The following is a 17925-nucleotide window of genomic DNA, read 5'->3' as shown; positions in this document are numbered from 1 at the left end:
GGGCCACTGGGAAACTGGGTCACGGCGCGGCCCCGCCGCCAGCATGGGCAGAGCCGGGCAAGAGCGCCAGGGCACTTCGTGTTCGCAGTTAAAGGCGCCTAAAAGGTGCCACCGAGCGACTCCAGCGCCTTTAACGGACGCTATGGGCTCCTGGAAAACCTCGGGATTGTCCCCTCTGGAGCGGCAGGACAGCCCCCACCAAATCCCATTGGCAGCCTTGCCCTGAGCCACACGTAGCACCGAGGAGATTTTCCGCTTGTGTTTGTTTCCTTTCCATTCTTTAGCACAGCGAGAACAACCGTTCCCGTTTGTATGGCAGGACAGAATAAAACACTTTAAAGCACGTTCTCAATGAGACCACCTGATGATGAATGAACTCCACTACCTTGCTAGTTTCAGTGGTTTGAGACTGACAAAACTCAAAGCTGCTCCCATAACTCGTCTGCACCCTTTCCCTGTGCTACAAAAGTGAAACAAGACACTGGGATGTCTCTGGAATTGCACTAAGACACACTAACTTTGTTTCTTTAAGTGTTTCAGAGGGAACCCAGGGCTGAGCAGTGGGGAGAAGTCCATGTCCGTGTTGCATTTTCTCTTCTCATTCTCTTCCAGGTTTCTTAGTGTTCTTTTTTTCTCTGCTTTTTTCAGTTATTGACCTTTTATTCTTCTCTGAGAGCATTTTGAGAGGGGGAGACCAAAGCACTGGACACCCTCCTTGGAGGGGAGTTTGGACTGGGTGACTCCCAAGGTCCCTTCTGACCTACGACCCCGTACCGTAGGACAGGTTCTCATTCTCTGACACTGCATGGCTGTTCTCTCTCTCTGTATGTTGCTGCTGTAAAAATGCTTTCAGTAGCAACTGCAGTAACCCACTGCTGTTTCTGGGTTCCCGTGGGTCTGGCAGCCCCAGTACCCTGGCACGGGGCTCGTGCACTGGGGCAGCTGCAGGTGGCAGATGAAGGGAAGGTGCCTCAGTGGCAATGCAGTTCCTGCCCTTTGCTGGTCAGGCTTGTTGAGTTTTTCGGATGTGCCATGTTGTCATGGAGGGACATGGAGGAATGGGAGGGGTGGGTCAGAGAGCCCTTGTGGGCATTCTTGACACGGATTTCTGTAGAATTCCCCCTCAAGGGCTGGATGAATGCATAAATGGAAAATGAAAACAAAATGAGAAAACAAATGACAGTTACATGGAACTCATCCAAAAGGAAGCAATTTGGAAAGAAAAAGAAAAAAAAAGCTTGACATGCTGCTTTAATGGTGACCCAGGCTCGTATCACTGTCACGCAGCTGCTGTTGATGTGGATGAAGAGGTTCCCACCTCCCTGTCATGAGTGTGAAGGAGATAACTCGTATCTGCTGTCCATTCTTCCCACAATCACCGTTGTAGTAACTTCTCCAGTTCCCAGACAGCTTCCTCTCTGCCTCCTCTTTTGAAGATTGGCTTTCATTTCTTGAGTCATTTACTTATACTCCTGAAACGTAGTTGATGCAGTTGTTAAAATACATATTCTGGTGCTTGCTGCGGTAAGAGTGGGCTCCTGGCTGAAAAACATGCAGTATCTTTGATCCTATTCATGAAAAATAAAAAATGAATCCATAAGAGTGGGTTTTTTTGGGTAATGTGGGCTTTACAAGGTATCTGAACAGCTATGGAACCCATTTTAAGATTAGCAGAAATACTATAAAACTCCTCAAGTATGAAATGTTAGGGTCGGGAAAAGGGAACAGGGTTTTGGCACAATGTATAAGCACAACCACATGCCAATCTCCAGGTGCCTCCTTCTGTCCCCACATCAGAGGTGATCTTCAAATGTTTGAGTCGCTCGAATATTTTGAGGCTCGTCCTAATTATTTTGCTCTCATTCTCAAAACACTCGGTCCTGCTCAGTAGGATGAACATCGCGATTACTAAATTAGAACCGTGTTTCACTAAATCTATGGAAAACATCATTTCCCATTGGGAAGTGAACTGCTGGAGCCGCCGTGGAGAACAAGTTCCCCAGGCAAGGGCACTGCAGCCGAGGCCGTTGTGCCGTGGCTGTTCCTCCGTGCCGGAGCCAGGCCCTGCAGGTCCCTGTCAGTGCTGATGGGGCTGGGGGCAGGAGGTGGAGGTTGGCCCAGCTTTCAGCCCTTCAGCCATTTTACAGGACTGTCATCAACTTTGTGTTACATTTTGCTGCTTAAAATTTACCCAAGTCAAAATGAAAAAGCGATGGAGATCTGTTGAGGCATCTAAAGAAGAGGCAATGCTGGTGCTCCCTTGTGCTTCCCCCAATTATCTTCGAGCCTTTCTGGCAGTTCCCATCCTGGAGAAAGGCTGTGACAAGACAGGGGAAGGAGGAAGGAAGACTTCCCATGAGTTCGATCAGATCCAATGCGCTGATCCAGACAGGCGAGACCCGGGGCAGATGGGTCTCATTTCTCTTCATACTGCAAAGACCAGCAAGTGAAGAAGTGGGGGCTTAAAGGATACATGTCTTTTTTTCCTCCTGTGTCATCTTTATTGAGAAATAAAGAGAAATCCAGAGTGTTAATCCAAACCTCCCATCTTCCCACACCCCAATGCGCAGCACTGTGCTGGTCAGACCAGCTAAGTCATCTTCTTATCCCTCCCCATTGCTGTTCTCTTCCTTTCCTTGGGAGACTGAAATGTGCCTATTGTCAAGTTCGTTCAGGCAAGACTGTAAAGTTATTTAGGAAAATAGTTTGGAAAAAGTTAATTTGGGTCAAGGAGGGATTAACTGAGGAAATTGTTTCTTTACATCCTTCTGCTAAGAAGTAAGCAAGGGAAGAGCTTGAAAAAACCCTTGTTGAGCACATTTTTGGAGTTACTTTGTATGTGCTCTGTCCTTTTGATAGCTGTCATTGCTTAAATCCATCTAACTTGATGAGGAAGGAAAGAGATTCAGCTTAAGAGCAAATTCAAAGTGAAAAGATTTGGCCAGTGACATGATGAAAAGGATAAGTGTAGGTAGAATGGGATTAAACAGAAGTATTCTTGGTATTGAACACATGGCTCAGAGACCTTTACTCTTGGCAGCCTTATTTGAAGCCAAATTTTTATCTCTTTTGCATGAAAAAGGAATGATAAAATAAATTTTAAAAATCAATGTGAAACTGATTGAAATAGAAATTGTTTGATAGAATTGATAGGCACTTATGAAGCCTCACTTCAAAACATCAGGAGTGGCATCAGGGAGGAACTGTGGCAGGAGGGGCACCTGGATTTGTCCTGGCTCCCTGTGTCTGGTGGCTGCAGCTCTGCTCGGGGAGAGGCCTGGCTGCACCTTCCCCTGGTCCGTGTGCAGGGGGAGGCCCTGACAAACTGCACTGGGTTGTTGCAATCCTGCTCCTCTGTGCGTATCATTTCCTCTTGGCTTTAAAACCTCAGCTTAAAAGAGTAGCCTGTAAAAGTGGAATTCCCTGGGCCTTCCAGACTATTCCATATACTACCGTGAGCATGTGTTCTGTATGCACAGCTGGACAGTGGTTGGTACGACAGTGTGGCACAGTCACACTCTGTTGTGCAAAGCCAGTTGTCCTCACCCTGCTGAGAGTGAAGGAGTAGCTTGAATTCTCTCACTTGGGGAGTAAACACAAGGGGGAAATTACGGCACAAGACCAAAACTGAGTAAGAAGTCAGTAGAAGAGCCAGAAACAGGGTCTGCTAACTCTGCATTATTTGTTTTTTAGGGTATGCTGCCAGTATTAATAACAAAAGAATTGGCTCCGTTTCCACACTTGGGCTATGAAATATGCATGTCTGTGTTCCTGCAATCAGGGGAGCACTGTCCTCCGAGGAGGAGCGCTGCAGGTTAGCACTCTGACAGGGTCCCCGTGGCTGGCTGCTTCTCGGTGCCTGTCACCTTCTGTAGTCATCAAGTGGATAAAGAATTTTTGTCATGCTGCTTCATGAATGAAGCCTGTGCTCCTAAAGAGCATAAGAATTAGCTCTGAAGTGTGCATTAGCACAAAGCCGAGGATGTTGAAAATCATAAAAACTAAAATACACATTCACTCCATTTTCCCTTTCCCTTATCCTGACTCTGAGTGGGGACGGAGTCTGGGTTTAGTTTGTCATGGTTTTTTTTCACCCTGACTGCCGCTAAAATGCTTGGGACTCTGGAGAGCTACCAGCCCTTTGCTTTTAGCATCATTCAAAAACCTTCCATTTAGAGACCATTCTGATATCTTGGTGGTTTTTTCTTCGTCGTCTTTTTTTAACTACTAAGGAAATTTGCATGAAAATGGAATCATTGTTTCTGAAGAGTTCCATCTGCTCCTGCTGCTTATTCTGGAGCTGAAGTCATAATCCTCCGTTTGTGAAATTTCCCATTGAAGAGATTTTTGGCTTGTTATAGTTTCGGCACAAAATTGCAGAACAGAGGAAATATAGATGCTTCACCTAGGAAAAAAAAAATTAAAAAGAAAAAGCCTTGAGATGACATGAGAACTGCCAGTGCATCTGCAGCCAATACACTGTAATTCCATAGGGGCTGAGGGAGTAGGAAATAGGACAGTACATGGGGTGTGCGGGGCTTGGGGTGGGAAAATGCATTTCCTCACAGCGTCAGAGCTTTGGCTGGGGATAATGAAGGAATTGTAATTTTCTGGGTGGCTCAATAAATAGGATTCCTTTTGGTGGAAGTGAAAGCAGGAATGGTTCAGGGCAACAGGAATGCTCAGACCAGCCAGAAACGAGCAAACTCCTTTTAAAAGAGCTTTGGCCAGAATGGAACTGCCAGGCTTCTCCCAGGGAGGGTCCGTGGGATGGATATTCATGTAGCCACTCTCACAGCCCTGTATCTACTTCAGAGGAATATTCTGTGTACGAGAACAGGATTTTTGTTGTTGTTCTAATTCCTTCTCTTCCTGTGTTTACTTACATTTATGTGCAATGCCGTGCTTGTGTGTACCTGCGTGTAAAGGCTGGGCACATCGAGTCGAAGCAGTAGGAAATGGAGAATCCCGTGGGCTGGGAGGTGACACTTGTCCTGCTCGGACCTCTGTCGCTATGCAGAAATGCTGCGGGAAACTGGGTCAGGGCGAGCGGCGCTGGCAGCGGCCGCGGGGCTGCGGCTGCTCCGCGGCGGCCGGGCCGGGATGGGCAGGGATGGCGTGCGGGGCTGCCTCCGCCTGCTCCCAAAGATATTCCAGGAGAATTAGTGACCTCCTTTTGCATCCTCATTTACGGGAGTGTTTCCCGCACCGCGTGCGGTGTTTGTGAAGAACATTGCATATGTATGAACCGGGCTGTGCTTAAAGTAGGTAATACATAGTTCTGCTCGGGAAAAGCATTTCATCTGCTGCATTTGGCATTTTCTCTGTTAATTAGATCGTGGTGTGCACGTGTGCCCCTGCGTGCAGCGCCTGTGCTCGGGAACTGCCCTGTTAACCCTTCCCGGTATTGGCGGTTTCCAGAAGAGCTCTCCTCCATCGCTGCGGGCTGAATTCACGCATCCCTCCTGCTCGTCTGCACTCCTGTGTTATCTCCTTCCCCGTGTGATGTCTATCACGGTGCATTCCTCCTTCTCCCGAGCAGTGCCACGTGCGCACAGCTCTGGAACTCCAGCAGGAGTTGGGTCATACAACCACAGAACAACTTGGGTTGGAATGGACCTTAATGATCATCTGGAGGGGTCGACAGCTCCTGTCCCACTGAGCCTGGTCCCCCAGCCAGACACTCACTGAGCTGCCCCTGCACGTCCCTCCCTGGCTCGTTTCCACCTCTCCCTGTCTGTTGGCTGCTGAACTCTCCCCCTTTGTAAAATCTTTTAATGTACTATCCCTTCATAGGAATTGACTCCTGGAGATGTCAGTCCACAGCTCAAGCATAACCATTAGCAGCTATTGAACTTTATATACAAATCAGAGGTATTATTTACCTCTTTAGGGACAAAGGATGGCTGATGGCAACAGACCAGCTTTGAGTGCACCGTGCTCTGTGAGCTCCACAGGAAATACACTTAGCTAAACACAGTCCTAGTTACGTGCAGCTTCCAACCTCTGTTTTCTTGCTGTTCTGTACCACTGTAGTGCTCAAGTACCAGGGATTTAGGAAAGCCTGGCCATCTACACCTCATCCCAATCAGTCCTTTGCTCCCTTGTTGCCAACTGCTTTATCTCCTCCGTCTTCTCTCTTATCTGTCCCTGGCCTTCAGAGCCTTTTAAAGAGAGAATTTTGGTCTGCTGGTCAGGTAAAGCCTGGTCTCTTGTGCGTGTGAGGCACTGCTCAGCTGCTCCCTGGGTCCAGGTTTGGCCAGGAGAGCCCTTCCTGCTCTGCCTAAAGGCCAGCTTTTCATCCAGGGACTCCCATGGAACCCACACTTCTCACCATCAAACCACTCTGTGCTGGTCTCTGCTGTGCTGCCTTCTGGAGGCTTGTCTGGAGCTGGGCAGAAGACACTGGGGAAGGCACCAAGTTCCTGGCTCAAGGCACAGCTCTTGCACCGACAGGCACGGACCCTGACATCCCAAAAATTCATTAGTTGGACACAGATTGCAATAGTAGATACTGGCAGAGGATAATGGACTGTATTCTGTTGGATATTGAATGCTTTCAGAAGAAGAGCTGGTACTGGCCTTCAAGGATAAAGAAATACTGGGAAATTTATATCTAGATACTGATCTGAAAAATGTGACATCACTTCTTCAAGGGGAAAAGCCTATGCTAAAGTTTGTTATCAGTTTTGATACCTTCAATTTTGAGGAAGGGTCCTTTTCACTTATCTGACAACCACAGGAAAACAGGCATTTTTCAGATCCGTCAGGTCAGTTTGTTTTATGCTGCAGGTGAGGCTGTGTCACCTGAGGTGGGGCTGGGGCTTTGCTGTCTGTCCCCCAGACCTGCCCACAGAAGTGTGTGTGAGCTGTGGTAGCATGTACACATCCTTCCAAACATAGCTCTTTGTGTTACTGTGCCACACAACCCCTTTGTTTTTTCTTTTAAAATTAATTCCATGCTTTATTTCTGTGTGCAGAAACGCGGTGACTCACATGTATGACCCAAGCACAAATTCTGCACAGCTACAGCAAAGTTCCAAATGAGACTAGAAATTACATGTAGCTCTGTGATTTAATTTTCTCTGACATATTGAGTCTATGTTTTAGCCTACAGAACTCCACAGCTGTGCCCTAATTCTCTTTTCCTTGTGATCTCAACATCGCTGCCTTTTAAGGCATTGCTATTCTTGGATCTCAGCAGGACACCATGTTAGACTGTCACCCTGCTCGCTGTATTGCCAGTGCAGAAAGCAGCTTGTCCCTGGACTTGCAGAGAATATGTGCAAGCAAACTTTGGAGCAATTTAGTGGGTGGATGAGACTAGATCAGAGAGCTTTGTATCCCTACACGACAGTGTGTCTCGAGGTGAGGGTGTATGGATTCCTCTGTGATTGCTGTCTCAGGGCATAAGGAAAATGTTTATGTTTTGTTACAAATAACAAGCAATAATGTAATTAGTCTTTGGCAAGACTCACACAGGAAAAGCTGGATGTCTTTTGCTTTAAAGAAGAGGGTCACTGCTCTGTGGGTATTTATGTTCTGTTTTAAGTGACACTCATGTCTCTAGAATTCATAAGTCTAATTCCTGATTTAACCAAATACTGAGTGTACATAACCCCGGTGTGGCCCTTATCTAACATCTTATTTTGCTCCTATAGACGTAGTCCAAGTGCAGTTTGCTAAATTTGGCATAGGAACTTGCTCAGTGTGATTTGGGCTGTTCTGACACACGGTGTGGCACCTCGCGGTGAGATCCGTGGATCTGAGCATCCAGGGTGTCTCTCCTGTGAGTAGCAGGGGCTGTTTTCAGGAGTACGTGTGCTGCAAAGTCATCACAGCACAGCACAAAGAGCCCCGTAGTTTCTGCTGATAAGATGCCTGGTGGTGAGCACTGGGAGTTTTCTATTTGCCTTGTTTTCAAGATATATGATAAAAACCCTAATGCAGATTTTAATTTTTAACTTCTGAAAAAATGCGTGGGATTATCTTGGGTGAGCAACACGAACATATCATGCCATTGGAATGTCAAAAATTTAATGCAGAAATCCAGGCGTTGTTGTTGGGGCAGATCATTTTAATTTCAAATCTGAATCTTACATGTTTCCTCTCAAACCCTCTCACATTTCTTGCAGCACCTCGTGTTGCAGAGGATCCCTCTGGCTAAACCCGCTGTGCTGCGTTGGGAAGGATTTATGGCCGTGGTCGGCAGCCAGCGAGGCCGCAGAGAGCAGGGCAGCTCTGTCTGTCTGTCTGTCTGTCCTGCACACACAGACGTGCTGTGAGTGGGGCCTTGGCTGCACCCGCTCCTCGGCCCCAAGAGCAACCGGGAGAATTTGTTTGGTTTAGCTAATCTGCCATTTTCACATTCCCAAAGCCAGGAAAACCAGGGCAGTAGCAGGGGTTCCGTGGAGTTCCAGGGTTTCTCTGGAGCTGCAGTGGGAGCTGTGGCGAGGACGGTTCCCGCAGAGAGCAGCTCAGGACAGGCTTAATGAGGGGAAATCAACCCCCCTAATTCGGGGGCCGCGTCCCCGGGCAGTCACAGGGAGAGGTGGATTCCTCCAGCAGGCAATTTAGAGGCATCTGTTAAGAACTGATCACAGTCCTAGCATGGGTCTCCTCCAAGCACGAGGCTCCTGCACAAGGAATTAAGCCCCCGACTTCCGCCGGCAGCTGCTCCGCAGCCGGCTGGGAAGAGATGCTGCTGCTCTGTGCCACCGTACAGAGGAGCTTGGAGCCTCTTCACTCATGAGGCACGAAATTTGGGGATCTCTGTGGCCTTGGTTCCAGGACTGGTATCTGTTGCTTTTGGTTCCCTAAATCCTCACTGTTTCAGCAATTCCTGTGGGCATTACCCACTCCTGCTGTTGAATATCCTGCCAAAAGCCATCGCTGAAAAACCTTTCCATCAGCTGTGCTCCAGCACAGCATTGTCTCACACTCCTGCTTTTCCAGCAGACTGGCCTGGTTGTGCAGCCATGGATCCCTTCTCTGTTTAGATGCCTTAATGAGGCTGAGGTTTGTGGTCAGGGCTGCTGACAGGAAAGAGAAAGAGGAAAATAAAAATGAGCATAGGGAAGTGTTGTGGGAAGAGCTTTCCACAGCATTCATGGGATTTAATGTCCTGAGGACACAGTCAGAGGAATTCAGAGAAATAAAATGTCTATGACAAATCCTAGAATTGTTGCATTGCATTTAATGTATTTTAATTGAGTCTGGTTTTGTCCCCCGTTGGTTTTATAGTGCTGTCGTCTGGAAGACAAAGTGTAGAGCTGTGCTTTCCCAGCAGAGCTGTGCCTGTGTCTGCACTGGTTGGATCTAGAAGGCCAGACTTGGTGTGAGCTGGATAATTACCCTGTAAATGAACCAGACCAAATGTAGGTTGGAGGAATCTCTTTAAATGTGAGTAAAATATTGACTAGATACCAATTAAGTTAGCACGAGACTGGATCATGTGGAAAATAGCATGTAAAGATGTAGTTAGACTGTATCGTGAGACATCCGTACATTGGGATCAACTTGATATCCAAAAAATTAGTTCCACCATGTGGAAAAGTTCTTGACTCCAAAGCAGACACTTGGCACAGAGCAGATCCTCCGCTGCTTCAGCTGGGGAAGTAGCTGGTAATTAGAGGCTCATCTTCTGTGAATCACCACAAAAGAAAATGAGGGCACAGTTTTTGAATGGGCTTGATGAAAACAGAGGGATATTGGGATTAGAGATTCATGGTTTCTTCTGTGGGTTTGAAGAAGAGTATGATTTGTCATGGGTTACATTGTCAGTGCACCCTGCCTGATCCTCTTCCTGTCTGCTCAGTTTGTCTGGAGGTTGTTCGGGCTCTCTTGTGCAGGATGACCACTTTTCTCAGTTTCTCCTGCTTTCCTCCCCATTTGTGAATTTAAGGGAAATTCCTAGTACACAGAAGAGCAGATTTGAGCAGCTTCCTTATGTAGAACAGTTTTATGACTATAGGAATTTCATCCTGAAAATGTGCTGCAGTCCTGGGGGCTTGTGTTACGAGCAGCCAGTTGTAGCTCTTACCACTATGCAGTAGCTTTCCTCCTCAAGTACATTATCGTATTACCATAGATTTAAATATTTGATTTACAAAATGTTGCTGCCTGATACTCCAGCAGTATCATGTAAGACACATCACAATAAATACCGAGTTTAAAGATTGTTTTAAATGGCTTTAATACAGGCAGAGGTCAGAAAAGGCAAGATAACAGCAGAAGAGGCTATGTCAAAAAGTAATTAGAGCAGGACAAATGGATTGTGCAGGCATGTCGAAGGCTGTTATTTCTGTAGGCAGTGAGTAGGAAAGGTGTTAATGTAATGTGACAGATCTGGAGCAAAAATGAGGGTGCAGGGAAAACAAATAGGAGCTGACCAATGGAATGGTTTAAATTATGAGGTTTGCTTTAACATAATTTGATTACACATGAAAGAAATGTTTAGTGTAGTTTCTTTGAAAACCTAATTGTCTTAAATACTGCATGTTCGATTCAGCCTTTACACCCAAAGCAGCAGCCCCCGTGCTGGGGCAGCCTCGCTCCCTGTCAGGAATAGGCATGGGAATAGTTTGCCCTGTGTGGCTTCACGAATGAGAGGAGGATGGAAGATTTTTTTCCCCTAGTGTTTGTCTAATAAAATTGGCTCTTTGCAGTCACGTACATCTTAATTTGGAACCTCGTGCTAACTGGGGTGGGTGGTATCTGGGCCTGGGAGCTGCTGGTACAGGTGACGTATAAATTATCCAGTTTATCAGAAGGAAAGGATGAGGATCGGGTTTAGCAGAAGGAAGACAGGGAGGTAACATGTATTTTTTCAGGATTCAGCTCTTGCCCTGTTCAGAATTGGAACCATTATTAGTAGGAGGGGAGAGCAGTGCAGAAATGCCCCAGATCTCCAGGCTGGCCCAAAGCACTGGACAGGATGCAAAGATGTAACTTCCCAAGCACCATTCTCCTCTGCAGTGTTATGCTGGAACCACACAACCTGCTGTACACACAAAGATTCGACTTTGCAGCCAGGACAACCTGTGTAGCTCATGGGGACATTTTCCTCACATCTGCAATAGCAGAAACTTAAAATGATGAAAGCATTTTTCTAGAGGAGCCCCCTCTGCATCTTTGAGCTGGGCACTTCAGGTTATGGCTGGACAGAGAAAGGGGATGCAGAGCCCGAGACAAATTAGGGGCCCTTATCCCCCTAAAACAGGGCCAGGTGTGTCACTGTGCCACCCTCCATGCTGGTTGCCTTTCCTTGCTGCTTTGAGGCCCTCTAGAAAGGAAGCTGAATTTACACAAGGATTTTTTGAGTATGGGGATTTCTCCTGCGCTGTTGTCCCATGCCAGTGCCACCTTCTCTTTCTTCAGTTGCCCTTGCCTTTCTAATAAATATATTTTCCATAGATTTTGACATTTCATGATTTCATTTAAGCTTGAATTCATCTTAAGAAGTAATTGTTGTTTATAGATAGTTGTAGATGGTAAATCACTCAGTCTCCAAGCTGAGGTGTTGGCAGGAGGTTCTTGACAGAAGCTGGGAGTTTGGGTGATGTGGTTTTTTCAGTGGAATATGCTGTTTGCTGCATGGATATATTATTGGCTGGTTACATGGATACAAAGAGGAAGTCTGGGGGTATTGTCAGGGTATGACAGGTACTTCCTCCATAATTTTATTTCCACTTTTGTAAATTTTGGGAGGACATTTCTGATCAGTTTTTCCTTTTTTTATTTTTGTAAAAAAGGAAAATAGGATTACAAACTTCAACAAGTTAAATTGAATACTCAAAGATGATTGGGGGCGGAAAGGGACATTTTAAATAGCTACTCCTACTGACAGAACAGTTAATTGCAAGAAAATTAAACCCGAAGTGCCATCCAGCCCGTGAGCGGGACTCTTTAGTGCCTCGGTGCCCTGCGGCACCCGGGAGGGGAGGATGCTGCGGAGCTGCTCGGGGCAGCGCCGGGGCCGGAGCGGGCGCCTTGCGAGGACAACAAAAGCTGGTGCTGAAACCGGATCCGCATCGGTGCCGTGCTCGCTCCGCGGAGCGGCTGAGGCGGCCCTGGGCAGAGCCGGGTGTGATTCCGGGTGTGCCCGGCCCCGTTCCCGGTGTGCCCGGCCCCGTTCCCGGTGTGTCCGCCCCCGCTCCCGGTGTGCCCGGCCCCGTTCCCAGTGTGCCACCCCCGTTCCCGGTGTGCCCGGCCCCGTTCCCGGTGTGCCCGGCCCCGCTCCCGGCGTGTCCGCCCCCGTTCCGGGTGTGCCCGGCCCCGTTCCCGGTGTGCCCGGCCCCGCTCCCGGTGTGCCACCCCCGTTCCCGGTGTGCCCAGCCCCGTTCCCGGTGTGCCCGGCCCCGCTCCCGGTGTGCCACCCCCGTTCCCGGTGTGCCCGCCCCCGTTCCCGGTGTGTCCGCCCCCGCTGTGCCGCTCGCCGTGTCCTCGGTCGGCTGCTGCCCTCTCCCGTCCAGCGCCGGCCGCACGGACCCGCGGGGACACCGAGCGGGGGCCGGGCCCGTGGCCGCTGACCCTACAGGAACCCTGCAGCGTAGCACGTGTTACACACTTGCTGTAAAGCCCAAGGATGCGGATCCGTCGATGTTTTCTCTCTTCCCACAGAATCCAGGCGTTTCTCCGTGCCTGGTGACAGCCCTGCACAACAGGGATGCTCGGCCTGTGCTCGGCATCGCGGCCTCGTCCCACACATGGCCCACATCTCTCTGTGCTGTCACCATGTGCCACCTCCCCGTCCTTCTGGAGTCTCACCAGGGTGTAGGAGGCATGGAGCAGCCAGGACATTCCCAAACAGGACTTTTACCAGCACCTAATGATCCAAAGAAGCTCCCAAGCCGCTGCAGTCACAGCAACGTGTTGGCTGCAGTTGTAATTCTGAAGGTTTTTTCTTCGTTTTGCCATCTGACCTGAAATTCGAGGAAATGTCCTCACTGTCTGTTTGTTTTTCCCTGGGTATTCAAAAAATTGCTGCTCACCACCAAGCTGGAATTTGTAAATACTGTCCAGAATTATAATAACTACAGTTAGAATAACAAACTTGGTCTGTTGTTGCTATTATTAAAAACACCAGCAACTGCAGCAGACTGGGGTAGCTGTGTGATCACAGTTTGTGTAAGTCAGGCATAAAATCATCTTTTGGCTTTTCAGTTTATCACTTTAATGCACAGAACTTTTCCCACCTCTTCAAACCTGAGAGATACTCTCTGCCTCCTGGCCTACAGGCCTCTCCTCTGTTCCTGCATCCTGCTAAACATCATTTCTGCCCAGGTTTGGATGAAGAGATTTGGGCTCATTTGTGCCCGTGCTGGCTGATGGGTGCGCTGGTTCTGTAGGTGGGACACGCCGGGACAAAGCCCCGCTGCTGCACCTGCTGTGGGCTCTGTGCCTGAATATCGACCCCTGGCAGAAACAACTGCCCACAGGAGGAGGTGCAAGGGTCGGATCTTGCCCTGGGCCGGCTGCTGCTCCAGCCATGCAGTGCTTGGGGCTCTGTGAGGCTCTCGCTGGTAACAGGGGCCCAGCCCAAGGACTTCCCCGTGTTTTCCAATATGATCTAATGCTGTGCGACCTGATTTGGTTACTGGGAGTTACAGGAGATGCACTCTCAGAATGGATGGAGCCATCCCATAGGAAGGGAATGGAGCTCGATTGCCTCCTCATAGAAATGTAAAGCTTCTCCCTTTGCAATTCTCCTTTCTTGTACTTTCCCACTAAGGCAGTAAAGCCATATACTTCTCATGCCTACAATCCCATTTGTTTTCCTTTTTTCCTCTGAAGGCGACCTCTCTGAGGAGCCCTTAACCTCCCCCCTGCCTTTTCCTCTGTTACACAGAGCTGCTTTCTGCAGTTTGTCACCCACCAAGCGAGGTGCAATGAAACGCTGCTTGTAACTGCTCAATTGACTGGGACGGCAAATTCGGTAGCCAGGCGAATAAAAATATAAATAAACAGATAAAACCGGAAATTGATAGAAGGGTTCAATTTATACAATGACCTATCAAACTAGTAAGAAGGAGAAAATTGCTTAATTTTATGTGCGCCAAGCGACCACCTTCACTAGAATTATTAACACCACACTCCTGGTATGTTTAACACCAGGGAGGAGAGGAATTACCCGATCTGTTGTTAAACCATTATCACAGAACAGCTCAGACATCAGGTGGATGTTTATTATCATTCTTTGCAGTTCCTTCCATAGCTCCTCTAAGCAATTTTATATTAATTAAAAAAATTTTCTCTGAAATAACTGCATGCATCGTGAGTGGAATAGACCTTTTGGGGAAAGTACACGCTGTGTTTACCTCCAACCAGTTCTCTCACTGCAGTGCCTGAAAGCAGTAACATCCACAGTACTGAGGCTGTTGAGATGTGTTAATCTGAATTTTTATCGTTTATTCAGCTACATTTGCAAACCAGGTTGGTTCTGCTTGCGGGTGCTTGGTCTCGTTCCCCAGGTTCCTGTGCCTGCTGACCCGCACGGGCTCAGGCGCTGCACAGCAGAGGTGCTGCCGGCGGCACCGTTGTTGGTAAAATGAAAACTAAGCCAGGAGTCGGGTATTTCCTTAGGATCTGTTTGTTGCTTGAAATCAAATCCCCTTGTAGTTTGGTCCGTGGCCAGCTCAGTGGTGTGGGGGCAGCCCTGGGTTTGTTGCCTTCAGCGCCAAGATGTGCTGGGTTTTGTTATCCTCAGCCCGGACTTTGTTCCTGCCACAAAGGGGCTGATGGCTCAAACTGCAGGGACACAACAGAGCCCCGATTGTCATGAAAATGGGCAAAGCCTCGCTGGAGCACGGGGAATTATGAAACTGTGGCCGTGGGTGGGAGAGCAAGAGCTCAAGGAACGGCTGCCCCTGTCCTGGGGGGCCACACAGCTCTGCCAACCCTGCTCTGCCCAAATTTGGGGTTTTCATCAAAGATTTTGGGATCGGCTGTGGCAGGTGATGGTATTGGCAGAGGGTGTCCTGGGAGACCTGTGCTGGGGTGGACTGGCACTGTTCTATCCATTTTGGTACTGGCTCATGACACCAGTTTGTCTCCGTATTTCTGAAAAAGTCACATCTTTTGAGAATTCCTTCCCCTTGGAATGGTGGTCTTATGGCACATGACCAGGGAGCACCCGGGGAGAGGAGCAGTACCTCCTCTTGCTTCCTGTGCTTGTCCCTTATGGCTTTAACATCAGGACAATAAATCCCTTGCAGGCAGCAGTGGCACTTGCCCACTTTTTGGCAATGCTTTTGGCTTTTTCTGTTACAAACTGGTGTCATTCTAAAATCTTAGATGTTGGTTACAGCAGCATCAGGTTTTTCTGTCTGGGGTGGGAATTGGCTGATCCAGGCTCAAATAAGAACCAGCTACTTTCTTCTTCCTTTGCCCAGACCTGCTGCAAGGCTGTTTGGGTCAGACAACAGAACTCATTTTTCCTGTCTTTGCCTGCCCTCTGCCCATTCCCAGTTGGCCTCTGATTTTACAGAACACTTTCAGATCTCTGTAATTATTTTCTGCCTGTAAGGATTTGTTATGGATAAATTGACGTGTATTTAATGTGAGTAGTGAATAATTCGGAAGATTTGGGTTGTTTGGGCAATTATCATTTTTCCCAGCCAGGTTTTGTCTGTAACTACAGTTTCAGAATTAGGAGGGGGTTTTTTTGGGTTTGTTTTGGGATTTTTTTGGTGTATCTGTGTTTTGGGTCCTAACAGCAGTTGTGGGAGCAACTTTGTGTTATCTCAAGATTAAGTTGCTTTATTTCAGCCTGCTGTGTCCACACCACGCTGCAGCTTTACAAAATAAGCATTCTGCATTCTGGTCACACTTCTCCAAGGGGTGCCGGGAGCCAGCGAAGGGCTCACATGGGATGAAGAATGTGGAGCTTTGGGAGCAGCACAATTGCAAACAGCTGTGTCAATAGTGCAGCCAGGGCTGGCTTACCTTGGCCATGCACTGCGAGGGCAGTGGCACCGCTCCTCACCCAGCCCGGGTTTGGTGACTGCCGCGGTGAAAAAGGAGAGGTCAGTCCCATGAGGGTCTCAAGGACTGACACGGAACTGCACAGATTTACAGCATCAGCAAAGCAGTGCGGGGTGGGCTTGTGACAGTTTGCCCCTGCAAATGCACCTGCTGTGCAGAAATGCTGGGTTAAAAACAGGATTATGAGTAGAGAGAATCACAGAAGGGTTGGGGTTGGTGGCCGGATCCCCTGCCCAAGCCGCAGATCCCCTGCCCAGCCGGAGCAGGGTGCCCAGGCTGCCAGGACACCACTGAGCTCTGCCCTGCATGCACACGAGGTTACTTGCATTGCTGGATGTCACCAGAAAGCAATGAAATTTCAGGCTTGGGATGGAGTGAAATATGACCTCTTTTGTTGCCTCTGTGCCTTGTTTATTCTAAGCCAGCCATTTCTCAGAGCGCGGTTGGGCGCTGCGGTCCTCAGGATGAGGAACAGAAGCAAACTGTGGCTTTTGAGACATCCAGACATCTGGAGGACAGCCTGGATTGGGCATCAGCAGAAATGCTCTTGAGCCTTCCCTTAAATGCTGTGGTGTGGTGAGTGTTGGTTTGGGCTGGTCAAGCACAGCTGAGCACCAGGACAGTTTATTGGGCACTAAGGACACACTGTAGCCCAGGCTGAGTTCATCCCAGGGGGAGATGAAGGGGCAGAAGAGCTTCATGAAAGCATTTTCTGGTGCAGACATACATGTCTGTGTCTGACAAAAGGCTCACCACGATCAGTGCTGCCTAGTGGTACCTGTTTTGAGGTGGGCAGCTAAATCAGTCATGGATTTACTGTGTTCCATTTTAACTCCAGCATCCCACTTGTGCAGACCCCTGTGAGGAGGACTCCAGTCCCCTGCCCCATAGTGACCACCACCAAGGCAGCACCCGAATTCCCAGTCCTGGGGGAACTGGGAGTCTCAGTCCATGTTCACAGTGCTCTGCCAGGCCTGGGCATGGGAAGTGGCTTCCTTGAGGGCACTGGCCTGAGCATTGTGAGCTGTGCCTGTTGGCTGGTACTGCCTGTGTCTGTACTGCTTTTCACTGGTGATCAAAACTAAACATAAGTTTTTTGCCAATACTTGTTATCAGTTCAAAGAAATAATTTTCATAGAGTCACAAAATCTCAGAATGATTTGGGTTGGAAATGACCTTAAAGCTCATCTTCTTCCACACCCTCCCATGGGCAGTGACACCTTCCACTGGGCCAGGTTGCTCCAAGCCCTGTTCAACCTCACCTTGAACACTTCAGGGATGGGGCAGCCACAGCTGCTCTGGGCAACGTGTATTTTCATACTGGGGATCCCTGGATGTTGTTGATGCGTGTGTTGGTGGTTCCTGTTTCACACCGCAGTGAACAGCTCTCTCACGTTCCCTGGGAAGTTGGTGAAAGGACTGCGCAAAGTGGTGGCCAGTGATAATGGCTGGTGGCCAATGGCTGGTGGCAAATGGCCAGTGGTTGGTGGTGATGGCCAGTGTCTGATGGCTCGTGGCAACTGCCCAGGCTATGCCTCGTGGCAGGGGCAGCGGTCAGTCGGTCTGTCAGTCGGTCAGTCGGTCGGTCTGTCAGTCGGTCGGTCGGTCTGTCGCTCAGTCTGTCGGTCAGACGATCGGTTTGTCAGCCGGTGTCTCGCTCGGTGTCTCGCTCGGTGTCTCGCTCGGTGTCTCGCTCGGTCTGTCGCTCGGTGCCTCGGCGGGGCGGGCGGGGGCGCGGCCCCCCGCGGGCCGGTGCGGCGGGGGCGGCGCTGACATCACGTCGTTAGCATAGGGCGGCCCGCGGCGGCGGCGATGGCCGAGCCGGGCTGCCCGCCCGCCGCCGCCATGAGGCGGCCCTAGGAGCCGGCCGGGGATGAAGCGGGACTCGACCTGCATGGAAGGTGAGCGGGGCCGGGCCTTTGTCCGGGCGGTGCCGCCGGA

At 49.2% G+C, this 17925-nt stretch overlaps 1 protein-coding gene across 3 annotated transcripts in view; it reads left to right on the top strand.

Annotated features, from left to right (window-relative positions):
* NR6A1 (nuclear receptor subfamily 6 group A member 1) overlaps positions 1-17925 on the top strand; it is a 66445-nt gene that overhangs the window by 22947 nt on the left and 25573 nt on the right. Inside the window, exon 1 of one of the 3 annotated variants that reach the window (XM_042052348.1) lies at positions 17785-17885. The exons of the other annotated variants lie outside the window; for them this stretch is intronic. Coding sequence (XP_041908282.1) covers positions 17858-17885 — 28 coding nt within the window. The 5' untranslated portion in view covers positions 17785-17857. Of the gene's footprint in view, positions 1-17784; positions 17886-17925 lie in introns of those variants that run through there. 3 annotated transcript variants of the gene reach the window in all.

Source organism: Corvus kubaryi, unplaced genomic scaffold, assembly GCF_017639235.1.
Source record: "Corvus kubaryi isolate FWS band 111438036 unplaced genomic scaffold, C.kubaryi_AGA036_p1.0 78, whole genome shotgun sequence".
Taxonomy (NCBI): Eukaryota; Metazoa; Chordata; class Aves; order Passeriformes; family Corvidae; genus Corvus; species Corvus kubaryi.
The sequence above is the reverse complement of the archived record's forward strand: the minus strand, read 5'-3'. Positions and strand labels throughout refer to the sequence as shown.